At 48.0% G+C, this 26,998-nt stretch overlaps 1 protein-coding gene across 1 annotated transcript in view; it reads right to left on the bottom strand.

Annotated features, from left to right (window-relative positions):
* ADAM12 (ADAM metallopeptidase domain 12) overlaps window positions 1–23,768 on the bottom strand; it is a 214,191-nt gene extending 190,423 nt beyond the window's left edge. Inside the window, exons 1-2 of the mRNA XM_071563503.1 lie at window positions 23,752–23,768; window positions 2,045–2,178 (exon numbers count right to left, since the gene is read on the bottom strand). Coding sequence (XP_071419604.1) covers window positions 2,045–2,137 — 93 coding nt within the window. The 5' untranslated portion in view covers window positions 2,138–2,178; window positions 23,752–23,768. The remainder of the gene's footprint in view (window positions 1–2,044; window positions 2,179–23,751) is intronic.
* Window positions 23,769–26,998: the final 3,230 nt, after the last annotated feature.

Here is a 26,998-nt window from a genome sequence, read left to right as displayed (position 1 = left end):
CATTAGCTTAATAATCATTGCTGACAGGTTCCAAATGAGAGATTCCAGCAGATACTGCAGTGGCTCCTGGGGTAAATCCAAGGACAGCTTTATCTTCAGGATGGGAGAGGGAGAGCACACAGCCCTCAGTGACAGTGGGGGCTCCCAGGGACTAATTGTTATCAGGAGTATTTATGGGCAAAGGATTGGGCAATGGGGCTATCACTGCCAGCCAATTATCTATACACTAATAACTTTAATACTTTGGCACGTTTATAGCCACTCCATTAGTTCTTTTCCTCTATATTCTATTGCAGTGCCATTCCCCTGCTTGCAAGTACATCCTTTTTTTTAACTTCATGTACAATTAAACTAAACCAGAGGAACACTTTGAAACCAGTTGAGGAACAATAGATCCTGTTTAACCATCAAGTACAACAGTATTTAACTTTTGTGCTTTTGATCAATATTTATGTGACAAGCTATTCATTACTCTTCTCCTCTACCACTTTAAAGCTGTTGTTCTTCCCCCAGCCCCATGTGCACTTTTGTGTGTTTAATTTATGTTTCCATGGAAAAGAAGCATTCAAAGGGGGAACAAAAAGTGCTGAGACAGCACGTGGATCTTTCGAGCGAGCCACAAATCTTTTCTAACGTTCATCTTAAACTGGAGGTAATTCTGGGAAACAAATTAACAATATAAATCACATTATCATTACTCACATAAAGATACTCTGTTGTGACTCTCTCAGAAAGCTACAGTGAGTAGCTAAAAGGCCTCTGTATGGAGGATGCCTGTTTCTAATTAAATGATCTAAAAATAGAGTTTCACATACATCCAGGACAAGCCATCTGTGTTATCTCTCCAAGATAAGCCCCATACACCCACTGTGATATCCCTTTCACCACTGCAGAGATGCAAAACTGGGACTGGCCCTTCTGTCCTATTTAGGAAGGGGAAAAAAAGCAACATTTGAATCCAGACAAGATTTTTTGAAAGTCAGAGCCCTTGTTTTGAAATCTGGTTTCACACCTACTTCTGTCAATCAGCAACATGACTCAAAGCCTCATCCTGGAAGAACAGGAGGATTTCTCCATGAAACACTTTCCCAATCCAGTAAGCAAAGCTCTTTCTAATGGGCTCTCTGGGCTCTTTGCATTGTTTTTATGGGTTGGTTCTTGCCTGATTTCTTTTTTAAACTATAAAAAATGTAACTTTTTTCTCCTCATACTGATAATTAAAAGAATGACAATAAAAAGTGAGTTGGAACCAAACTGGACCTGAGTTAAGAGGTTGGGTAAGAGATTCCCATGACATCTTTGGTGACAATAAACAACAACCTGTCCTCATCCTTCAAGGAGACCAGGGAGAAAACAGCCTTTTTCTCCTAAAAACAGCCACCCATATTACCTGCCAATGTCTGAAGGGAAAAAAGGAGGAAAGCTTATCAGAGCCTGACAAGAGGGAGAAACAATCCCTGTTCAGGCAGAGCCAGTGGCACATTATGTTTTGTCAGGCAACAGGAAAGCAGAGTGTGAAGGGAGAGTCACCCCTGACTCCAACCCAGCCCCTGGGATGGAATTTGGGAGCCATTTCCCCCAGCAGGGAATCACCTGCAGGCAAAGCCTGAGGCTGCAAACAGCACAGCAACATTACTGACCCTGCTCTAAAGCTCTTGCTGCCACACTGGATTTACTCAAAGAAATGTGTTTGTTGTGTTTGCCCCTCCCTCAGTTTTAGGGCTGCTTTGCTGTTCCATGATACAGTTTCAGATGTTACCTGTTTTAAAAAATTATTTCAATTTAAGCTTCCACTTCTGGCATCAGAAAGAAGAGTGCACTTTGCAGGAAAAAGGTATTAATATTAACCAAAGACTTTATCCATTCCTTCAATTAGATAAGTAACAATTTTAGACATACAACAACAAATATAAAAAAATTTCTATAACCTATATGATCAACCTGTAAGATCAATCTATTATGAAGAAAGTGCATTAAATTCCCCCTAAAGCCTTTAAATTGTTGCACACCACAGAATAAAATGATAGGCAAAATGAAGACTAACCTGTGAATAAATGTCATTTCCTGGTCTCCACCGTTCTCCATTCAAAAGGAAGGGAATTGTTATCTCATAATCTTTGGACTGAGCCTTTGGCATCTCCTGCCTCGAGGACTCCAATTTGCCGTCCACATTCTCACCTAAAGAGGGGGAAAAGCACTTCAGGTTAGTCACGAGTTGCAGCTGACAATGTGAACCTTGTTATTGAAGGCACCTGGCAGCACATTTGAAAGGAAATTATTCAGGCAAGAATGAAACGTTAAACCCCTGTGGGGTCACACTGTCAGTATCAAAACCCACACAAAGTTTGGGGAGAGCTGAGCTTCAGGGAGAGGAGCTGGAGGGTGATTAGGTGGTGTCCTTCTGTGGGAGCAGAAGACACAGACTGCACAGAAGGAGTAGAGATACCAGGATGCAAAGATAGAAGGATCAAGGATGCAAATCCTCATTAGTGGGGGAAAAAAAAGTCTGGAGGAGAATATAAACTCTCCTTGAAATAACACCCTACTCCTACACAGGCAGATGACTTCAATTCACACTACCAGGTCAAAGAGCTATTTGGATGCACTATCAAGTATTATTTCATTATTTATTATCAAGTATCATTGAATTATTATATTATTTCAATATATCAAGTATTTTCCCCCTCCCTAAACATCCCAAGGCATTGTGCCTGTCAAAGCAGAGCCCTAAAACCAGTATCACAGTACAAGACTTGGAAAAAGTCCTGAGAAGAAACCTGAAAGAGCAGACAAGGTGGCTTCCAGGTGCCATGGAACAGTCCAGATGCTGGCAGGGCTTGCCACGCTCCTGACTGACCATCACACTGACCCCTCTGGTGCACTTGGACCCCACAAGGATGAGACCTGAGTCTTCCCAGGAGCTCTGGAAACGTGGCCATCCTGCATTAAAATGGAGAAAGGCCAGTGCTACCTCTCCTCCTGCTTTCCCACATCCCCTTGGAAGGTGATGGGGCAGAGTTTTGGCAGCTAAACCATGTCCAGGGCCGAGCCAGGTATGGGGGAGAGAGAGCTGTAGGGTCAGAGCTGCCCACACATCACAGTGTTGCCATCCCAGCACCCTCTGTGCTCACCCAACACACTCTGAGCAGCAACAGTTTTGTTTTGAGCAGAATTATCCCAATTAAATAACTGTTTGAATTAGCTTGAAACCACCTACACAGTCATTGACCCTGAGATCAGCTCAGCTGGTTAAAACTTGGCTGTAACAACACCAAGGTCATGGGTTCAATCCCCTGTGTGGGCCATTGACTGAAGAGTTGGACTCGATGATCCTTGTGGGTCCTTCCAACTCAGAATAGTCTGGGATTCTGATTATGGTTAAGTGATATGGGTGAGATGGAGACAAGTTTGGTGTTTTCCAACATGCTTTTAAAAATATGACACTTGGCCTAAAACACCAAATAAAAAAAACTGAGTCAGGTTGAGCTGGCAAAGTGCCAACTGCCCAACATAGAGAGAAAGGTCCCTCCCCTCAACCAAGGGAAAAGGAGGGAGGAAAAAAACCCCAAAATCCAAAGTAGGAAGCTTCTTATATTAGATAAAAGAAAGATAATTAAAAACGGAATATGATATAATAGATATATATACAAACATGAGGAAAAACAAACTAACACCAATAACTACCAACCAAATAATACAGATTCCAACCACCAAAACTCCACAAAACATCCTAAAAACTTCCAGAGAAAACTCCCAGCAAAAGAGGAGAAAAAATAACAGGAAATTGTTCCCCTCCCTGGGTAACCCAGCGGGGATGGTGGCAAGGCCTGACCTGGGCAGGGCAGGGCAGAGCAGGGCAGCCTCAGGGGCTGAGGCAAAGAGCAAAAGGGACAGAAGTTCCACTTCCTTCTCTTTTTATACTTCTTGACACTTCTTGATGATGTCAGATGATATGAAATACCTCTTGGGTTGCTTAAGTCAGGGGACGTTTGTCCTTTCCAATCTCTGTCACATCCTCTGGGCCTGCTGAACTGAGGCCTGGCTGAGGCCTGGCCGGAACTGAAGCCAAAACTACCACAAAACCAAAAAAACCAAAACCAAGATAAAAAGATAAAGACTACTGGAGAGAGGAAAGTTGTTTGTCATACAGGGTCTTACACCCTCAGTTGACATGGGGTTGGGAAGACACAGAGCCAGTCGTTGGAAGGGATGGCCCAAAGCCAGCCCACGGTTGGGGTCACCCCTGTGGGGGCACCTGAGAGACCATCCCGTCTGCCAAAGAGGGTCTGGACAGAGCCTCAACCCCTTCATTCCTGTTATCAGCCATGAAGTTCCCTGCTCTGAGCAGAAATTTATGGAGCATATCCCAGTGAAATGAGAAACGTTTGGCTCCAGTTTGATCTCCTTTCTCCTTGGCTCACTAAAACAGCCTCAACTCCACGAATTAAATGACTCAGGCCCTTCTGTTACTTCGTAGGATTTGCATTCTGAAAGTTTCATGAGATGTAAACTTGAAGAAACCCTCTGGGGATCCTTCTCCTCCCATGTCTGAGTGGCTTCCTCGGAGTCTGAGCCCGTGGAGCTGCAGTGAGACACCATCAAAGCCTTTCTGCTGCTCCTCCATGAGCAAGTTGCCTTTTTTATTAATTCCTGACACCATTAACTTCACAGCATCACCCAAAACACAAGAGAGAGGGGAGGGAGCAGCACTTGTGCCCAGATGTGCAATTCCCCAAGCAGACAGCACGGTCCAAAAGTGCAACAGCTATAAAAATATCACGGAATAAGAGAAGAAAATCCACCCAAAGTGTGGTTGAAATCCACCCAAAGTGTGGTTGAATTCCACCCAAAGTGTGGTTGAACTCTGCCACTCCTCCTCCTCCTCTCCCATCCATGCAGGGATGCTCGTGGTGCATAACAAAGGGAGGTTACAAGGAGCTCGTTTAATCCTACACACATGGTTAGTTATCTGCAAACACGCCCTGTGCACAAGTGTTGATAGTCTGGAGACAGACATCAAGACAGGTTTATGGGCAGCAGTTATATCTTTATTGGAAGAGATAATTTATTTGGGGGAAACAAAGCAGACAAGCTTTAGGGGCTTGCAAACTCTTCTGAAGGCACAGCATTTATAAAACACGGGCTCAGTTTCTGTCTAGTTGCTTTCCTTCAAGCAGATATTTGGCTGCTTATCTGAATGTTTTTATTTAAATTATTGGGTGTGATAAAAATCACAGCTTCCTGTGGAAGGCAGAGGAAGCACTTCAGCCCAGGCCTGGGCCTCCTTCTGGAGAGCATTTGGGCACAGCCTTCAAGTTGTGCACTTGTTTAACTCCCAGCTGCCCTCGGTGGGACACAGGCACAGTGCAGGCTCTTCTGTAAACCAAATATCAACGTTTTGCTGATGCAAGTTGATTATATTGGTGGTTATGAACATTGCTGAAAGGCTAATTAAAATTAAGAGAGCTGTTTAACTGATTAAGCAACTCTAGGTCAGTGATGCCATGAATGACCCTTCCCCCCCAAAACAGGACTGTGAGCACGTTAGTGTAGGATAAGATAAAAAGTAAAGGTCCTTTAATAACACAGGGCCTACAGCCCACAGGAATACAGGATGACAGGCATGTGCCCCAGTTCTTGTTTCCATGGCTTTTATAATAAGATCCCTCCAATCATTGCTTTACACATTTCTCAGTCCAGCCCCAGTCCCACCCCTGGTCCAACCCCCTGGAATTGGGTCTGGGGTCGTCAAGACCCTCTGTCTTCATCAACTCTTCTTCCTCAGGCACACAAAGGTCTCTTGGAGTTCATTCAGTCCTGGCTTTTGGGTCACTGACCTGTGTTTATGTTTCATTCTGTGGGCCTTCTGATATCCTTCAGCTCTTTACCTTGGAAAGGAGTCTAAACAAGATTAATTAACTAAAGGAATTTGAGCTCCCTGTTCTGGGACAGGGGTAGTGATAGAAAGGCATTAAACTTAAACTGTTAGAAATATTAACCCTCTAAAAATCTACAACTACTGTGTTCCTAAAATCTACAAAATGTGAAAATCAGAACAAAAACCCTTTCGGCATCATCAGGCTTTAAATAAAAAGCACAGGGAAGGGAAAAAAAGTAAAGTTTTTACATAGGATTCCACAGGCTTCAAAGAACACAGTGCAGAAAATAAGGGATCAAAGGCAATGAAGAGCAACCCACACTGATCCATCTGAGTGAAAAAAAGTCTGTGAGGCCACTGAGCCTCACCAGAGCAGGACATAGGCATGGGGAGAGGAAGATTCTAAATCAGGAGGGGAAAAACCCAAAACCACTGAAAAATTTAGGAAAAAATTCAGGCCAAATTAAATAATTAGGCCTACAAGTTGAAGTGTGCAGAAAAGTGAAGAAGTGGGACAAAAAGGGGAAGGTGCAGAGGTGGGATGGCTGCTGGCAGCCTTGGAGAAGCTCCAGCATGCACAGCCCTCAGCTCAGACAAGGCTGGAGGCACCAAAGGGTTTAGCCCAGGTGGGATGTTCCACCCAACCTCTTGTACAACGGCTGAACAAAACACAGACCTGGTTCTCTCCTGTTGGTTTGGGGCCACCCATCTCTGAGTCCAGCCCAGCCCCCCCAAGGAGCACCCAAGGGGGACCAGGAGAGGAGCCCAAAGGGGTGGGACTGGATATCTGTGCTAACAAAGGGTTTCCATCCCCTCCATCACCTCCCTGAGCTCCCAGAGCTGCAGTTCTTCATGCACATGGACACGCTGGCATTTCCCCTCTGCCACTCTCCACCTCCCTTACCCATTTTGCTCAGGATTTCTTTGAAGCTGGAACCATTAGGGTTGTTTGTGTTCCATCAATAATGAGGCCTCTCCTCCATGGGGACTCTTGGTACAACAGCATTATAAATAGTGCAATAATTGAAATCAGAGAATTGAAATGTCAGTAACGTGTCATGACAGCAGCAGAAAATCAGGCCATCTGCAACACCAGAAACTTTTATTAGACCCAGGTTTCTCATCTTTTGTGTCACATGCACCTACTCACTCACCTACTTATTTTCCATTTCAGTGAAATCCTGTCCAGTCCTGCCTGACTCAGGCTTGTCTCCCACTCTTTCACATGAAAACCCTCACAGTTGTGTCTGTTTTCTATTTTCAGCCTGCACTGAAGGTAACTCTTTTGATCCACAGGCAGCCCACAAGCTGATGCAGCCTCCTTTATTCTTTTTTTTTTTTTATTTTCCTCACTAATATAAAAGCTACTTTGTACAAATAGTGAGATGAGAAGTTGTTACCTGTCAGTGACTTTTGTGGGGCTTAAATATTTTTCTTCTGCCATGTACTTGTACAACCTCTCTCCTTTGCACAGTATCATACAAGGACTTGTTGGCAAAGAAGTTGGAAGTTTTCATCTTTTTCTTCGCATTTCAGCGCCTCTGAGCTCTGTGCAGAAGAAACTCTGTGCATGTGAGTGACATCTTTGCTTTGTGGCCTCCTGAAGAAGCCCAGACATGCTCCAGATTTGCATTTACTCAAAATTAATAAGCTTTTAATGAGGCAGTGCAATTTATTTGTCCTTATGATAAACAGAGAGGTGAATGCTGCCAGTGCTGAGTGGCTCTGGATAAAATGGGATTAAGAGGAAGGAAAAATAGAGTATGTCCCACTAAATGCATGATCCAACCATCCTGCCAGTGCTGGTTTGTGCTCCCCTGGAGCAGCACGGGAGAGGAGTCAGACCTGGGGTGCTTTATAAACACCACCCATCTGGTATCCCACAGATTTACAGTAAAGTCAACTGTAAAGTCAACTGTGCTTCCTTCCCTTTGTGCATGTGCACACTCTGGGACTCCCATCTGCAAGTCTTGGCCCACACACAACATGAGTCAGAGAATCCCAGAATAGTTTGGGTTGGAAGGACCTTAAAGATCATCTCTGCCATGGGCAGGGACACCTCCCACCAGCCCAGGGTGCTCCAAGCCCTGTCCAACCTGGCCTGGGACACTCCCAGGGATGGGGCAGCCACAGCTTCTCTGGGCACCTGTGCCAGGGCCTGCCCACACTCCCAGCCAGGAATTCCTTCCCAACATCCCACCTATCCCTGCCCTCTGGCAGTGGGAAGCCATTCCCTGTGTCCTGTCCCTCCATCCCTTGTCCCCAGTCCCTCTCCAGCTCTCCTGGAGCCCCTTTAGGCACTGGAAGGGGCTCTCAGGTCTCCCTGGAGCTTCTCTTCTCCAGGTGAACAATCCCAGCTCTCCCAGCCTGGCTCCAGAGAGGAGTTGCTCCAGCATTCCATCAGTCACAAGGTACTCAAGGGCTCTCACCATCCCAGAACCCCAAGGAAGCCCAGCCAGGCCCCCAGTGATGCTGTGGGGTGCCCCCCTCCATCCCAACTGCAGCCCTTTCCCCACCACACTGTTCCAGGACACCCCTCCTGCCACCCACTGCTCTTGCTGCTGAGTTACAAAAATAACAGAAATGGGGCAACAAAAAAGGCTAAATGAAATTAAATTATCTTTGTGTTACTTTTTCTCCTACAAATGGGCTCAGCATTGTAAATCACAGCCTGTCTACATTTGCCTCTGCAACCAAACACCAATGCACCAGAATAATCTTAGGACAGAAAAGAAAAACAGCACAAAGCAATCTTTGAGCAAACCCAGAACAGCAAAGGGCAGTGCTCTGCACTGCAGGGCTTTGGCAGTGCCCTGGAAGTCAGGAAGGATGTACTTCATCCATTTCCTTCCTCATTTTCTTCAGCTTCCTCAGCTTAGTTAGTGGGATCCATGCCCTGGATGGATCATTCCTGGCTACAGGGGAAGGGATTTACACATGGCTGCACCCAGCACTCACTCAGCCACTGGGTTTGTGAGCAATCCCCACAGGCTCTGCTGCCAGACCTTCCTCTGAACCTGGGAGGCCTCTGCTCTGTGCCCCCAGCCCCAAAAGCTGGGCAGGAGTGCCAACAGAGCCCCCACTGCCAGCAGTGATGCCCATCAGTTGGCAAAGGGCTTTATTGCCCCATCAGTAGCTTGTCCCCCACGTCTTGTTTGGGATGATTCTTCTATCACCTCCAGACTCAAAGGAGAACTTTTTAATCTCAGATTACCAAATTTACACATTGAGAGAGGAGGACCAAGTATTGCCCTACAAAATTTAGAAACAGGAAAATTAAGAAGGGGGTGAAATAGGGTAAGAAAAAGAGTCTACCCAAGCACATCACTGACCAACCAGGCAAGGGGAGGTTTCTACCCAGGTTCAGGAGGAAAATACATTAGGATCAGTCTCACATATCCTCCTGAAATCCAGTGCTCCATGTTAGGAGATGGTGTGTGGACAGAGAAGGACAGGAATATTCCAAGAGAATCCAATAACTTAGAGACTGCAGCAAAGGGTTGAAACCAAGTAGTTTCAGGAAATTAAAAAGGGGGTGAAATAGGATAAGAAAAGGAGTCTACCCAAGCACATCACTGACCAACCAGGGAAGGGGAGGTTTCTACCCAGATTCAGGAGGAAAATACATTAGGATCAGTCTCAAGTATCCTCCTGAAATCCAGTGCTCCATGTTAGGAGATGGTGTGTGCATAAAGAAGGACAGGAATATTCCAAGAGAATCCAGTAACTTGCAGGCTGGAGCAAAGCATTGAAATCAAGGAAATTAAAGAAGGGGCTGAAATAGGATAAGAAAAGGAGTCTACCCAAGCACATCACTGACCAACCAGGCAAGGGAAGGTTTCTACCAAGGTTCAGGAGGAAAATATGTTAGGCTCAGTCTCACATATCCTCCTGAAATCCAGTGCTCCATGTTAGGAGATGAAGTGTGTACAGAGAAGGACAGGAAAATTCCAAGAGAATCCAGTAACTTAGAGACTGCAGCAAAGGGTTGAAATCAAGTAGTACAGGATGGAGGGTTGTACCCTTAGGGATCAGGAAATTTTCTGCTCAATCACTAATCTTCAAAGGCCCAGAATGACCCACACATGCTGTTCAGAACAACACTGATAACCCTGCATCAAAAGAAGTGTTTCCAGGCAGTGTCAGATATCCCAGTTGCTCCTGGGAGTTGGGGACAGCAGCACATCTGGAATGCTGTGGGCATTTCCCCTCACCTGCATCCACAAATGATTAATGGAGCCTGGAGCTGGTGGATTGCAAAGGCTGCCAAGGTGAGCAGGGAAGTGGAAAGACTGAATTACAAGAAGGGAACTAAAAGAATTATTTTACATAATTTAGAAAACCAAAGATGACAGGCCCCCATGATTGTCCTTTAGCTTTATATACCTCTTGGTATTTATCTTGCCAGTGCTGATATATTTATAGGTGGCAAGAGTATAAAGTGGCCATACATAAAGCAGGAGAGGATTCCAATACAGACCTTCTGAGCACACAGGATCACATCCAGCTCTTGGGCATCAAGGGAAAAAAATTCAAAATCTACTTGCTTTAAATGGAAATTGTTAACATTAGGGCCCAGACTACATCATGCCAAAAAGAAAAAGTGTCAACTATTCAACCCTGTGGCCAAGGCGTGGGGATGTGTGATTCCAGTCCTCTGTTTCACTCCACCTTCCAGCAAAAGCCTCAACATCACCCAAGCCAAACATTATCCAGGCACAGGTCGTGCAAAACCACCTTCTAGAATGGGACCTGTTCTGTCTGAGACAGGAAAAATAAACTGGTGCTTAATAAAATCATGGAATGACAGAGTGGTTTGGGTTGGAAAGGATCTTAAAGACCATCTAGTCCAACCCTCAGCCATGGCAGGGACACCTCCCACCAGCCCAGGCTGCTCCAAGCCCTGTCCAACCTGGCCTGGGACACTCCCAGGGATGGGGCAGCCACAGTTTCTCTGGGCACCTGTGCCAGGGCCTGCCCACCCTCCCAGCCAGGAATTCCTTCTCAAAATCCAATATAAACCAGCACATGGAATCCTGGAATGGTTTGGGTTGGAGGGACCTCAAAGCCCACCCAGTGCCACCCCTGCCATGGGCAGGGACACCTCCCACCAGCCCAGGGTGCTCCAAGCCCTGTCCAGCCTGGCCTGGGACACTCCCAGGGATGGGGCAGCCACAGCTTCTCTGGGCACCTGTGCCAGGGCCTGCCCACCCTCCCAGCCAGGAATTCCTTCCCAATATCCCATCTAGCCCTGCCCTCTGGCAGTGGGAAGCCATTCCCTGTGTCCTGTCCCTCCATCCCTTGTCCCCAGTCCCTCTCCAGCTCTCCTGGAGCCCCTTTGGGCACTGGAAGGGGCTCTCAGGTCTCCCTGGAGCCTTCTCTTCTCCAGGTGACCCCCCAGCTCTCCCAGCCTGGCTTTATAGCCCAGACTGGTTTGGGTTGGAAGGGACCTTAAACACCATCTCATCCCACCCCCTGCCATGGGCAGGGACACCTCCCACCAGCCCAGGGTGCTCCAAGCCTTGTCCAACCTGGCCTGGGACACTCCCAGGGATGGGGCAGCCACAGCTTCTCTGGGCATTAATAGAACAAAAATGCAAAAAATAATTATATCTGATCGTAAATGTGAAAATGCTGCAAAATAAACCAGCACAAGATTTTCAGTGCAAAACAGTTAAAGAAAGGAAGCCAAATAACTTGCATAAGGTCAACTAAGCAGTAACTTATTTTATACTATCACCAGCTGAGAACAGACACCCTCTCAAAAGGAAGGACAAAATCAGAGACTCCACCACACTGATAAGGGGCTTCCCATTATCCCCCTTCCAGCACTTACACAGCTTTATAAAAGGCAGCACAAGACACACCAGGCTCTGCCCCCTCTATAATAAAGCACAAAAGTCTGGGAAAGATTGGACTGTGCATAAAGTAAAAATCTTATCTCTTGCAGTAAAGTTTTTATTAGCTCAAAATCATAAATTATTTTTCCAGCTAACCTTTGCTCATCTAAGCAGTGCATTGATTCTCTCCACAAAATCTGCTAAAATCAGGCCTTTCATGGCCTAAAGGAAAAATAGGCCAACCACATAACTAAGTACAAAGTTCTACTTGTTTGCTCCCTTCTCCCCACATTCCCCAACCCAAGAGCTCAGGCCTTTATGCACAAGCAACTTTTGGAAAGCAACTAATTCCATGGACCTTCTTGAGATTGAATCTCATCTTTTCCTCCACATGTCAAAATAACTACTCATGTACAAACAATAAGTTCAACAAGGCCAAGTGCAGGTCCTGCCCTTTGGCCACCCCAACCCCTGCAGCGCTCCAGGCTGGGCACAGAGTGGCTGGAGAGCAGCCAGGCAGAGGGACCTGGGGGGACTGAGGGACAGGAAGCTCAACAGGAGCCACCAGTGTGCCCAGGTGGCCAAGAAGGCCAAGGGGATCCTGGCCTGGATCCAAACTAGTGTGGCCAGCAGGCCCAGGGCAGTGACCCTTCCCCTGGACTCTGCCTTGGGGAGGCCACACCTTGAGTGTTGTGTTCAGTTCTGGGCCCCTCAGTTGAGGCAAGAGATTGAGGGGCTGGAGCGGGGCCAGAGAAGAGCAACGAGGCTGGAGAAGGGACTGGAGGTGTCTCTGAGTGTCCTCAAACACCTCCAGGGACAGAGAATCCACCATGTCTTGATCCAACCCCACTGTGATCACCAGCCCAGGGCACAGAGTGCCCTGGGCTGGTGATCACAGTGGGGTTGGATCAAGGGTTGGACTTGATGATCTCAGAGGTCTCTTCCAACCCAACTGAGAAGAGAAGAGCAACGAGGCTGGGGAAGGGACTGGAGTACAAGTGCTGTGGGGAGAGGCTGAGGGAGCTGGGGGTGTTCAGCCTGGAGAAGAGGAGGCTCAGAGGTGACCTCAGCACTGTCTGGAACTGCCTGAAGGGAAGTTCTGGCCAGGTGGGGCTTGGTCTCTTCTCCCAGGCACTCAGCAATAGGACAAGGGGGCACGATGGGCTCAAGCTCTGCCAGGGGAAATTGAAGTTGGAGAGCAGAAAAAAATTCTTTGCAGAGAGAGTGCTCAGGCATTGGAATGGGCTGCCCAGAGAGGGGGTGGATTCCCCATCCCTGGAGGTTTTTCAACTGAGCTTGGCCGTGGCACTGAGTGCCATGATCTGGTAAAGGGACTGGAGTTGGACCAAGGGTTGGACTTGATGATCTCAGAGGTCTTTTCCAACCCAATCCATTCTATGATTCTACGATTCTATGATTTCCAAAACACGTAAAGTCAGCAAAGGTCTCTGATGAGCCTGAGGAGAGGCAGCAGCAAGATGAGTCCATGCATTTCTGAATTTAATTTTCTGTTCTTTTGGCTTCTGATGGAAAGGAGATGATCTCTTGCAGCCTGACAGGTCCTGTCAACATTGAACTGCTCCATGCACAGCCACGGATCTTCCACGCCAAGCAGCTCCATGAGCACCAACTGCTCAGATGGGAAACAGGGGTTTGAGAGCCACTGATCCCCATTAACCAAACAGCATTAAAAACATGCTTTGGAATATTTCAGGTTTTTAGTTCTAAGAACGATCTCCTGTCATCACTTGTTCTTGCACTGAGTTATTCCTTTCCTGAATCGAGTTCTGCTGATGAAATAATCGGCGACAGGGAACAGCCCACCCACCCCTCCCCCTGAAATCCCAGAAACTCCATGGAATAAGTCATGTGTTCCACATTTCCCATGGACATGGGAGGGAAAGCTTCAGTTTGGAGGTAACTTGCTGTTCCTCTCCACCAAACCCTCCGTGGTCACTGTCACTGCACGACCAGCTGAACAAACCAATGACACACATTAGGGCAAAAAACAGAGAGAGAGAGAGGGGAATAAAAGGAAAACTAAAATGTCCATTGTGGAACATACCCCCTAAGCAGTTGGATCATCTTAATCTTCAAGCTTCTGTAATACAACTGTTGGAAGGCTCTAAGTCTGTGCACAATAAAGTGCTTTATTCGGGGAACCATATGACTCCATCAGTCATTCAAGCACATGTTTGGCACAGATTGAAAGTGAAAAGCAGAGCTAAGGCAAATATTTCAAAACTCAACTTGTCTTTCTAACACACATGGTTTATATATTGGTGTAATATCTATATAACTTTTCAGTTCTCATCTAGAGTAATGTCGTGGCTGAAGTACAAGATGATGTCTGCTGCAGCAGGCACCAGTGCTCTTCTCAGCAGCCAACACATGCCAAAATGCCATTTACTACAAAATTAAAAGGGAACTATCACGCTTGACAGGTCCTCAAGCCAAAAAAAGACCTGTAAAAACAGCTTTTGTTCCTCCAAATTCCTGAATATTTCTCAAATCAGGATGCTCCACCACCCTTGCTGGACTCTGCCCCAAATCCAGGACAGGCGGTTCCTTCCTCCCCAGGAGCCCAAGGTCTGTCTCACCTGTTTGCAGCTGAAATATTGCTCAGCACAGAGAGTTCCCCCTGCTGATGCAAATGCGATTGGAGCAATCTTGGGAGAGCACAGTGTGATTAAAGCATAAGAAATGTGAGAAGGATTTGGGCTCTCATTATAGCAAATACATATTGAAATGCACTCAAGGAAAGAAGCCAGTGTATCTCAATATCCTCCCTGTTCTCAAGAACAAAATGTGACAAGTGGAGTTGGGAGAACAACATTTGCCATTGACTGCAGGAGGGGGCAGGGAGACTGCAGAACATTTCAAGCAGCCAAACCCCTGCTTTATTATGTGTATAGAATATATACAGAGCCTATATTTGGGAAACAGCTGTCCAGCCTCATCTGTGATGCTCTTATGTTTGACTGAAGAATTACTATTCAGAACCAGTCCAAAGACAGAGTTGTCTTTTTTTTTTTTGCCTAGAAAAGAACATTTCAGAATATGAGAGAAATAAAGCAGCAAAGCACTGAACCAAAGGGCATCTTGGCACACCAGGTGATGGGGGCATATCAAGAGGTTCCCTCCATGGAAGAGCTCAGTGTGTGGAGTTCACAGAAAAGGGCAAGGTCGAAATTCAAGATTCAAACCTAAAGTAGCTTTGGAAAATATGTGACACAACAGCTCAGAAGAACTTCTGTCCTCTTGCTGCAAGTCCTGTTCTAAACTGTGCTTTTCCAAGTCCTGATGCACACCATGTCCATTGGCCCTGCCACTCTTTCTTGTGAAAACAGGCAGGACAGGACTAAGAAGAGATGAAACCCATCAAGGGCTGCACAGTGTCTTCCCCACAGGTATTTCCAGGCTGCCACAGTGAAGGTTGACTTATCTTCACTCAGCACCACCCCAGTAGAGGTGCCTCTTCTTCCTAAACTGCTGCTCCTTCCCCAAAGGATCCCAGTCCCACAGATTGCTGTTTTAATGATGAACTCAGCCTTACACCCTTCAATTCCAGCAAGACACCACCCACCAAAGCCACTTACTGAAAATAATAACCTCTGATTTACGAGCACAGGCACAACTAATCCACAGAGCTCCAATGGCAAAGAAAAAGGTACTAAATATACATTCCCTTTTCAGCAATGAGTCCAGATAATGATGTGAAAATCCAGGTGCAGTGTTCCTCCCCTTCTCCTCCCCTCCAAACCCTCATCAAAGGCCACTCTCACTGAATGAAGTTCAAATCACTCTCCAAAATACAATTTCCTCTTGGTCTTTCAAAAGGTACAGTACAATCCTTCTGTCCAGTGATTTACTGGCCTCCCTCTCCAAATACAGGGAACCCTCAGCATGGCTGAATTGAGGGATATTCTTCCTGTATGGGACCATCAGTGAGAAGCACTGCTGGGTGGGAGTGGAGCTGAGCTTGTCACAGGCACACAAATCATTCATTCAGATGTTCTCTGGGAAATCACACAGAAAACACAGCAAATCCAGCTGAAGGGAATTTCAGTAGTACTGTCAGTAAGAATGCATGGGAAGTGATTGGTAGTTCTTTCCCAAGCCTGGAAAACCAACTACTGGGCTGGGGAGTTTATATCCACCCCAAGTTTTTGTTTGTGTGGGAATACCTGCTGCTCACATTACACAGCAGCAGAAAGAGAAAAATTAACTGCACCTGAACTAACAGAAACTGCCACTGAAGTCTCTCTTCTGGTTTTCAAACCATGAATGAAAAGAAAACTTAGAGTCACTTGATGTTCTTGAAGCCACCTCCCCTGCTCAGGTTTATGTGCCACCAGAAGCACTGGGTCGGTCCATAACTCCTGACCTTCCCACCTTCCTGCAGGAGATCATAGAATAGATTGGGTTGGAAAAGACCTCTGAGATCATCAAGTCCAACCCTTGGTCCAACTCCAGTCCCTTTACCAGATCATGGCACTCAGTGCCACGGCCAAGCTCAGTTGAAAAACCTCCAGGGATGGGGAATCCACCCCTCTCTGGTCAGCCCATTCCAATTCCTGAGCACTCTCTCTGCAAAGAATTTCTTCCTGATCTCCAACTTCAATTTCCCCTGGCAGAGCTTGAGCCCATCGTGCCCCCTTGTCCTATTGCTGAGTGCCTGGGAGAAGAGACCAACCCCCACCTGGCCAGAACTTCCCTTCAGGCAGTTCCAGACAGTGCTGAGGTCACCTCTGAGCCTCCTCTTCTCCAGGCTGAACACCCCCAGCTCCCTCAGCCTCTCCCCACAGCACTTGTGCTCCAGTCCCTTCTCCAGCCTCGTTGCTCTTCTCTGGCCCCACTCCAGCCCCTCAATCTCTTGCCTCAACTGAGGGGCCCAGAACTGAACACAACACTCAAGGTGTGGCCTCCCCAAGGCAGAGTCCAGGGGAAGGGTCACTGCCCTGGGCCTGCTGGCCACGCTACTTTGGATCCAGGCCAGGATCCCCTTGGCCTTCTTGGCCACCTGGGCACACTGGTGGCTCCTGTTGAGCTTCCTGTCCCTCAGTCCCCCCAGGTCCCTCTGCCTGGCTGCTCTCCAGCCACTCTGTGCCCAGCCTGGAGCGCTGCAGGGGTTGGGGTGGCCAAAGGGCAGGACCTGCACTTGGCCTTGTTGAACTCCATCCCATTGGGATCAGCCCATCTCTCCAGTCTCTCCAGATCCCTCTGCAGAGCCCTCCTGCCTTCCAGCAGGTCGACACTCCCTCCCAACTTGGTGTCATCAGCAAATGAGCTACAGGAGTAATGAACATTCATTTTTATGGTTTCCTCAGGGCAGGATATCTTCTCAGGTCACTAAAACAGCTTTGCTCACCTTGCCTACACCTCCTCTGATGCTGCCAAATGGATCTGAAAGGATAGCACAGAAAATCAGCTGCAGGTTGTACAAAGGAGCCATGGAGGTGAGACAACTTATTCCATCTGAGGATCAGACACACAAACAAGGAATGTAGACCACACAAAGGAAAGATTTAAACTGAAAGAGGAGAGATTTAGATGGGCTATTGGGAGGAAATTCTTCTCTGTGAGGGTGGGCAGGCCCTGGCACAGGTGCCCAGAGAAGCTGTGGCTGCCCCATCCCTGGGAGTGTCCAAGGGCAGGTTGGACAGGGCTTGGAGCACCCTGGGCTGGTGGGAGGTGTCCCTGCCCATGGTAGGGGGTGGCACTGGACAAGTTTAAAGGTCCTTTCCAAACCAAGTCAGTCTGTGATTTCTTCTGTGATGACCCTGCACTTCCCCCCCAACCACAAGTGTTTACCCCAAGTGTCTCCTCATTGGGGTGCAAGTTCCTCACTTAGGATGCAATAAATGACAATATAAATCCTATTTCTTTTGGAATCTCACCTCATGCTTTAAAATCTGTGTCAAAATGCAAGAGTGGATTTGAACCTGGAGACACTTTTATGATCTCCAGTTCAGAAAAGGAACATGGATCAGAAGTGAGATGCTCTTTCTGTCCCTAAATGCTGCAGATGTCCCATTTTAGTCTCAGCTCCCTCTGTCACCACAGTGCTCTCAATGGCAGAAAAGGAATGCAAGATTAACTTAAATAATCTGAGCTTAACAGTTCCCATCAAGTCTTCTAATTTTTGAACTAACAGAGGATCTTCAGTGCAGAACCATCAAGGCACAGACAGTGCTGCTGAATGGAGATCCTGGCCATGCTCAGCTCCACACATGATTAGGCTCATATGTCACCTTATTAAATGTAGCATTATAATACAGTTCAGGTCTTTTATTTTTAAATTTTTTTTTCCCATGACTATGTCAAAACAATCCCATAAATACTTGGATTCAATGAAGTTTATACCCCAATATATTCTTTCAAAAGTAAACAGTCACACATGAGGTTTATTTATCTTCCAGCTGCTTTCAGAATTAGAACACATTAAAAAAAATGCAAGAAAACAACAACCCTTCACCTTTGTCAGAAGAAGGATTTTCACTTAATGCACATGACATTCACTATTAGACTAAATTTCCAGGGATTGACACAGTTCCTCTTAACAAATAACTCAAAATAAACTAATTAAAGCTTCTTTTGTGCCAAATTCTGTGTCCAGCTCTTTATCCCTTGATGTGTATTATCCAGCATGGCCAACAGACCATGAAACATTTCACTTCTTGCCTTATTACATCATACATTTTGGACAAGAAGGAATTTGTTCTTCTAATGAACAAATGGGTTTAGCATGTTGACCTTATGAATGGACCATCTCCCGCCCCCAAACTAACCAAATATTTCTCATCCTGGCTCCAAGTCAGGGAAAGCAGCAAACTCATTTGTATGGGGGGTAAAAAAATCAGTGAAACCACCTGAAGTGATTTAATAGAGGATTAATGTTACTGATTAGATGATGTAGCTCATCAAGTCACTTTCTGAAGCACCAATGCCAACATCACACCCGATACCAACGTAGCCTCAGGCTCTTGTGTGGCACTAAAAAGAGAAGGGTCAACATTCTGGATCATGAGGCTACTAAGAAGCAATCCCTTTTCTCAGTCAGTAGGATCCTTTTATCAAAAATATTAAAAAAATAAGACAATTTAAACCTTTTTGCCCTGTGTTAGCCACAAACACAAGGGATTTACCTTTTGGGCTGTGCTGTCCCATCAAGAATCAACTGCAACCCTCTCACAGATTTGCTTGAGCTGTGGATAAGTTGAAAGGGACCTTAAATATCATTCAATTCAATCCCCTCTGCCATGGGCAGAGACACCTTCCACTAGATCAGGTTGCTCCAAGCCCCATCCAACCTGGTTTTAGTTTAGTTTGTCACAGATTTGCCCTGGAGACACACTGGCAATGTGAGATCTGTTAGAAACACTCGTGCTGAATCTGTGAGGATGAGGATCTGTGAGATCTGAACAAGGCAGGTGGAGCCTTTGCAGGAGTTTGGCCTGTTTAAAACAGACTTTCATGATCAGCAGCACCAAGTGGAAGCAACACATACACAGCCCTGATGTGCTGCAGTCACTCACATGTGACTAGAGAAGTCCCCCTGGGGAAGCCCCTCCAGTGCCAACAGGATGAAAAGCCACCCAAAACACAGCCTGCCAATCATTAGTTCAAGGATGCTCTCTGAGGCTGGATGGAGACTTTTCCATAAATTCCAACAAAAGCAAGAGATGAAAACACCTGACAGAACCCCAGGGAGCTCCCCAGCAAGAGGGAGGTTAAACGGTGCAAACATGACTGGAAGAGTGGGCACAATATCCTCTGCTGGTGGATTTTGGCAAGGATCTGTGGAGCCCCATGGGCAGTGACAGCTCGTGCCAGGATGTCTGCAGGGGACCTGATAGGGATAATCATCAGACAAGGAGGTGATTATACACAGACCAGAAATATCTGCCACAAGCCCTGGAACAGTCTGAAAGAAGACAGTATTTGTAAGGGAGCTCTAAAACACACAGTGAGCTGCAGAAATTTGGTTTAGAGAGAGAGAGAGACAAGGCAAGATTTCTGCTGCTGCAGTTGAGTTCCATTGTACCCAATGCAGATGCATCAGTAACAAAAATAAAATCTGGCACAACAGTTAGTTTGGCTGCAGTTTCAGGATTTTCATTTTTTCATGCCCACAGAAGCTGTGGCTGCCCCATCCCTGGGAGTGTCCCAGGCCAGGTTGGACAGGGCTTGGAGCACCCTGGGCTGGTGGGAGGTGTCACTGCCCATGGCAGGGGGTGGGATGGGATGAGCTCTGAGGTTCCTTCCCACCCAGACCATTCCAGGATTCCATGTGCTGGTTTATATCAGATTTTGGGAAGGAATTCCTGGCTGGGAGGGTGGGCAGGCCCTGGCACAGGTGCCCAGAGAAGCTGTGGCTGCCCCATCCCTGGGAGTGTCCCAGGCCAGGTTGGACAGGGCTTGGAGCACCCTGGGCTGGTGGGAGGTGTCACTGCCCATGGCAGGAGGTGGAATGAGATGAACTTTAAGGTCCCTTCCAGCCCAAACCATTCTGTGATTCTGTCATTCTGTGATTCATTTTCCTGCTGTTTCCCCAGTTAACTCCCAATATTTAAAAGAGCTTTAAGAGTTTACACACACACACAGATTTTGAGTTTCTCTTCACACACCATCACTTTGTCTGCCCTGCAGGTACAGGAAGGCCTTGACCACAAAAAGCTTATACAATTGTAGATTTTAAAGCATTTGACTGACTCTATAATGTTAGATTTTATCCTACTCTATATCCCCCTCTAGAAGGATGACAAAGCTGATTTTGTCTTGTTGGGGCCAGTACTCCACTTAATTTTCCTATTTGTCCATGAGGTCCTTCAGCCACCAACCAAGAGCAATACTGAAAACTAGAAGGGCAATTGGAAACCCATAAAAATGGGAAAGAAAACATACTATAAGCGAGCAGCAAGGCTACTTTTAAGTTGTCTAGTTCATAACCTGCTAATTTCTGTTTAATATCGGAGCTGTTACTCAGGCAGACCCACATTTCACACGTCTCTTGCCACATTTCAAACCCAGTTTTCAAGGCATATCATAATTCAAACTCGTCTTAATCACTAAGCACGTGTTTATGTCAAAATTAGGATGCCCTGGCAGCACCTCAGCTCGGTGCCTCTGTGCCCAGAGAAGGTGCAGCAGGAAAGCCAGCTGAGGCAGGAGCTGCAGAGCTCCAGAATGCCTGGTGAGACTCGTGCCAGCACAGCTGAGAGGACTTTTCGTCACCAGGCAGCTTGGCCGGTGCAGAAACACGCGGCTGAAACTTTCAGCACCTCCGTGACCAAGAAAGCAGCACATGCTCTGGCAGAGCTAAAGCTGTTCTCTACTTCCACAGGAAAAAGTGGAATTAAGGAGGGGATGCTTGCTGAGCACACTGGCTGCAGATGGGACAGGGCAAGTTATAGATATATTACTAAGCAGAGAGAGAGGGAAGACGTTGCAAGGCAAACCCAAACTGTAGCTGAGCTGCAAGGGCCAGCAACACCACGGCTGGCCAAGCTTGGACATCTAAAGATGGGCACCAGAGACATGAACAGCTGGCACAGAGAGCTCAGTTCATCAGTGCCAATGTAGCCTTAGGGCTTCAGCTTGCCTCCCAGGGAATCCCATGCCACCAGGAACAGGACTTCCACCCCCTCTTACCACTCATTCCACTCATTTGTGTGCTGGAGCCAAGTCACTGGGAGTTTGCCTTCTAGTTATTGTAGGACAACTTCACTGAAGCATCTTGCCTCAAACTTCCCTAGGGATGAATATTTATCCTCTGTCCAAGTTTACTTCCAAACCATGGCTGCCACACTCAGAGAAGGGGCACATGCTGCCCCCACCCAAACCAACCCACCCTTGACAAGGAAACAGCCACAGGGGACCCATTTCTCCTCATCTGCCTGAGATTTCCTGCAGCCTTTATCCCAAATACACTGATTTGGATTAAGTACAAGCATTGACAAGGAGAAATTAAGACCCCTCACAAAGGTAAAGCAAAGCTGCAACCCCTATTAAATCATTAACATAATCCCCAGGTGCCTGATCAAATGCAACACCTTGTCCTTCCCACCCTGGGATTCCACTGTGCTAAAGTATCTCCCAATTTCCTTTTAGCAAGTCCAGAGCCAAAGTCCCAGCGAAAGCTGCTGTCAAGACATTCGGAGACAAGCAAACATTTACAAAGTTTAAAGTTACAATTAAAAAAAAAGCCCTGAGATGAGTTTGTAGCAACGCACAGGGACACACGCAGCCCTCAGCGCTGCTCCGTGTATTTACGCAGGAGAATCTCCTTCCTCTCCCATAAAATATGCACTGTCAGCTGCTGCTTAGGGAACAGGAGAGGGCCTGGGCCCTCCAGGGATTCCGGGATAAGCCCCAGCCTCGCAGTATGGAGAGACAAGTCCCTCTGCCGAGCTCCTCTAACACGGCTCGCACAGAGCCGCGCTCCGAAACATCTTCCCCCAGCCCTGCCTTGCGCTCGCTCTGAACGGACACAGCAGCGAGAAAACGCTCCCCCAGCCAGGACGCTTTTGCCATCACTATTTGGCTTTTCCAGGCAATTTTTCCAGGCTGGAAACGCAGTCCAAACTCTGACAGTACTCCCAGACACTGAATTCAGCCACAAGGACTGTATGCAGGGGAACGTCTGGGGGGAGAATTTCCCCCAGGGACCCCTCGGGGCACCCCAACACACACCGGACCACCCTCCATCCCAGGGGTCCCAGTGGCACTGGGGGTGCAGAGCTGAGAACCCGGGGAGGGTGGGGGGACAGGGCTGGGATCCCACGGAGTTTGGGATGCACAGCTGGGACCCCGGGGAGCTGGGGGGGAAAGGGATGGGATCCCGCGGGGTTTGGGATGCACAGCTGGGACCCCGGGGGGCTGGGGATGCAGGGCTGGGATCTCAGTGGGGTGGGGGATGCACAGCTGGGACCCCGGGGGGCTGGGGGGGACACGGATAGCACCCCGGTGGGGTTTGGATTGCACAGTTGGGACCCCGGGGGTCTGGGGATGCAGGGCTGGGATCTCAGTGGAGTTTGGGATGCACAACTGGGATCCCGGGGGGCTGGGGGGGACAGGGATGGGACCCCGGTGGGGTTTGGGATGCACAGCTGGGACCCCGGGGGGCTGGGGATGCAGGGCTGGGATGCACAACTGGGATCCCGGGGGGCTAGGGGGGACAGGGATAGGACCCCGCGGGGTTTGGGTTGCACAGCTGGGACCCCGGGGGGTTGGGGGGGGGGGACATGGCTGGGATCCCGCGGGGTTTGGGATGCACAGCTGGGACCCCGGGGGGCTGGGGGTGCAGGGCTGAGATCTCAGTGGGGTTTGGGGGCCCCGGGGATGGGACCAGATGAGTTTGGGGTACCGGGGGATGAGACCCCGGTGGGTTTGGGGGTTCCTGGGGGATGAGATCCCAGGAGCTGGGGACGTCGATGTGTTTGGGGTGCCGGGGGATGAGACTCGGTGAGTTTGGGGTGCCGGGGAATGGGACCCGGTGGGTTTGGGGTGCCGGGGAATGGGACCCGGTGGGGTTCGGGGTTCCAAGGGTTGGGACCTGGTGGGTTTGGGGGTGCCGGGGGATGAGACCCGATGGGTTTGGGGTGCCGGGGGGATGGGACCCCAGGGGCTGCGGGTGCCGGGGGTTGAGACCCGATGATTTTGGGTGCTGGGGGTTGGGACCCGGTGGGTTTGGGGTGCAGGAGGATGGGACCCCAGGGGCTGCGGGTGCCGGGGGCTGGGACCCGGTGGGTTTGGGGTGCAGGGGGATGGGACCCCAGGAGCTGCGACCCGGTGGGTTTGGGGTGCATGGGGATGGGACCCCCGGAGCTGCGGGGGCCGGGGCTGCCCGGCTCAGTGTGCCCGGGCAGGGCGGGCTGGGTCGCAGCGCAGAGCAGCGACAACCCCGCGTGTCCCCGGCCGGGACCTCCCCCTTGCCATCCCCGCGCTCCGGCCACCCCTGCGCTCCCGGCCCGGTGAATCGGGGCTCGGAACGGTGCTCGGAGCAGCCGTGCCCGTGCCAGGGCCACTTACCGCGGGCGCGGGGCCACGGCGAGAGCAGCCAGCCCAGGCTGAGCAGCAGCGGCAGCAGCAGCCGGGCCGGGGGCAGCGCTCGGGGCTCTGCGTGGAGGCGCTTTGACATCGCAGCCCAGACTGAGCGAGACAAACTTTCATCAGCTGGGGCTGGAGAGCAGCCCCATAATATACAGTTACAGAGAGGAGCGAGCTGGGACTCAGGATGTGAGAGATTTCCTGCATGCAGTTAACTCCAAAACCCCTCCTGCTCCTGCCGCTGATGAGCTGAGCTCGACTTCTTTGGGGGAAAAAGAAAAAAGGAAGAAAAAAACCCCAAGCAGTTTGTTTCTCTTTTTTTTTCTTTCTTATTTTTGAAGAGGTTTGAGGCGGTTATTTTGATTTTTTTGGTTGTTTTGGCGGGGACTCCCAAAGTTTTCCCCACTTTTTCTCCATACACACACACAGAGCCCTGGCTGCCTCCTCTGGAAAGTCATCTGTGTGCATTACAGCTCATGGGTTATTTATTGGCTTCATAATTATTTTGGAGTTGTTTCTGGTGTTGGTTCTTATTTTATATTCTGGGGGTTTAAAGAGGAAAAAAAAACCCAACAAACCAAAACCAAACAACTGACAAAACACACCCACAGAGTCGCCAGATGCATTTTTTAAAATTTTCCTCATACAAATTATTATTACTGACTGTCTGAGAGAATAACCAAGTACAGATTATCTATTCCTTAACATACCCCCAAGACACATGTAATGCCCTGTGGTGGGGCAGGAAAAAAAAGAAACTACTCCAAAAGATCCCCACAGACTTTTATTGGCAGGTTTGGGGTTTAATTTATTAAGGTTCTTCCCAAATCTCACCATTTGGATATTGATACTTCATTTTGCAGGTTTGGCTCCATGTTCCTTGGGCATGAAGCAGTTGGCAAAGCTGGCCCAATATGTATCTATGGGCCAGTGTGTAACATAACCATGTAATTCCACTGAAAAAGTGGAAAAATAAAGCTGGGAATCCTGCAGTATGCACAGAAAGGGCTCTTACCAACTGCTGTTCTTCCCAGTTAAAAAGTACCTTCCACCTCTTAACCCTCTGCCCAAAACTAGACCTGTGGGTTCACATCCAGGTACTCTGAAAGTTGAATTCTATCCACATTTACCCCTCAAATCTCATGTTTTCCTCATCATGAGCCTTCACAGGAACCCCAATCCTCGTGAGCAGGCAGGAATTATCCTACATATAACTTTAAAGACCCAAATGCTAAATTTTCCCTGCTCACCCATTATCAATTACAGTTCAACAGCTACTCTCAGCAACTTTTCATCCCTTAAATATAAACTAATGAACTCTACCAAGTATCTCATTAAGGACATATGTGCTCCACACAGAACATTGGTTTAAACCATCCAAATTAAAACAGAAAACCCCTTTGTGGAAGGCCACCATAAAAGCCACGTGGACATCTTTTTCTTTTAAAGCTATTTTCCCCATTAAAAAAATAATCAGTCAAAGGGAACTAAAGACTTCTAAGTCAGGTTTTGGTAATCCCACGAGGCTTTTCACTCCACTGGCAGTACTTTCATTTGAGTAACAATCTTTGATAACAGAGAATGTGGAGCCAATTATATCTTGGTCATTCATTAGCATGAATGAAGGAGATGTTTATCAGAGTTCCTCCTCCTCCCCCAAAATGTCACCAGAAAGGAATGGTTGCATTTTTACCACACTCCTTTTACGGGCTTGAAGTTGATAAATGGGGAGTTCATCAGAAAACTGCCCCAAATGTTTTATTAACAACATCCATGTAGGAATGCTACTGAATTACAGGTACCTCTGGCTCTGGAGAACAGCAGCACAATTTCACAGCTGGTTCAAAATTCTCTTGGAAAAAAACAAAACCCCCCTCCAGGCAAAGGGCAGGTAACCTGCCATGCTCCTGCCTCACTCCACCGTGCACAGGAGAGGCCAAGCCTTGACATTTAATTTCTCATGTCAAACCACCTCCCACAATTAGTTTTACGAGCCTTGCTTTATCCACTTCAGAAGAACAAGGCTGTGTTTTCCTGCAGGAAATGAAAATTGCATCCAGGTTGTGTGGCTGCTTCAAAGGGGGCCACAATCCCAAATCTCCAGGTTATTCCCAGGGGCCGTGGCTCTCCGTCCATCCTTCCCAGCTTTGTTCTTCAGCACTGGGAAGAGGAATGGAGGGAGAGGGGAAGGTGTTGTGTGGAGGTGCCTCATTGCCTCTGGGTTCTTTTCACCTTTTTGCCTTTTGCTGCTGCTTCTTCATGGCTTCTTTTTTTCTCATCCATTTTTCTCCTCCTTATCTTCCTTATTCCATGTATTTAATTTTATTTCACTTCAACCCCAAGTAGCTTTTCTTTCCAAAGCATGAACTCCACTCTGTGCTTGTTCAGGGCCATCCTGCAATAGCAACAGCACATGAACAGCTAAAGAGTCTTCTTGCTCTTTATTTCTTTGGGAAAGAAGGAACTGAGCACAACACTCCCTCCTCTCTGGCACTACAGACAGGGGCCTGACCACTTGGTTTGTGTTGGGCTTTAAGCCTGGGCATGAAGAGCAAGCCAGGCACAAGTGAGGAGCTGAAGAGCCCAGATCCCACAGCTGGAGCACCTCTGGGCTTTGAGATGGGGGGGTGACATCCTTCCCTGCAGCTCTGGGTCACCTGTGGCAAGAGGAGTGCCTAAGGAATGAAGTGACAAGGATCTCAACCCTGAGATGAGCTCAGTTGGTTAAAACTTGGTTGTAATAACACCAAGGTCATGGGTTCAATCCCCTGTGTGGGCCATTGACTGAAGAGTTGGACTCGATGATCCTTGTGGGTCCCTCCCAACTCAGAATAGTCTGGGATTCTGGGATTCTGAGATCCCAGCAGGACCACTCCTCAGGCATGTGTGCCCCCTACTTCCCTTGGAGTGGTTGGGGAACACTGAACAGGTTTTGCAGCTGGAGAATGCAGGGGGCTCAGCAATGTGTCCTGCATTAATCCTTACCTATCATCATTCCCCAAGCAGGGCTGCAACCAGCACCTTCCTTCCTTCCTTCCTTCCAGCTCTCCCACCTGCCTCTGACTTGTCACTGTGTCACTGGAATTGGTCAGCCTGAAGTAGCTGAACTCTCAGTTCACATTTACATGTGAAAATGGTCTGATGTAAAGGGCAGTGGCGATTCTGAACGCTTCATATTTGACTGTAGGACAACCCAGGCAGCTGGTTTGGACTCTGGTTATCAAATGAC

Source organism: Pithys albifrons, chromosome 9, assembly GCF_047495875.1.
Source record: "Pithys albifrons albifrons isolate INPA30051 chromosome 9, PitAlb_v1, whole genome shotgun sequence".
Taxonomy (NCBI): domain Eukaryota; kingdom Metazoa; phylum Chordata; class Aves; order Passeriformes; family Thamnophilidae; genus Pithys; species Pithys albifrons.
The sequence above is the reverse complement of the archived record's forward strand: the minus strand, read 5'-3'. Positions and strand labels throughout refer to the sequence as shown.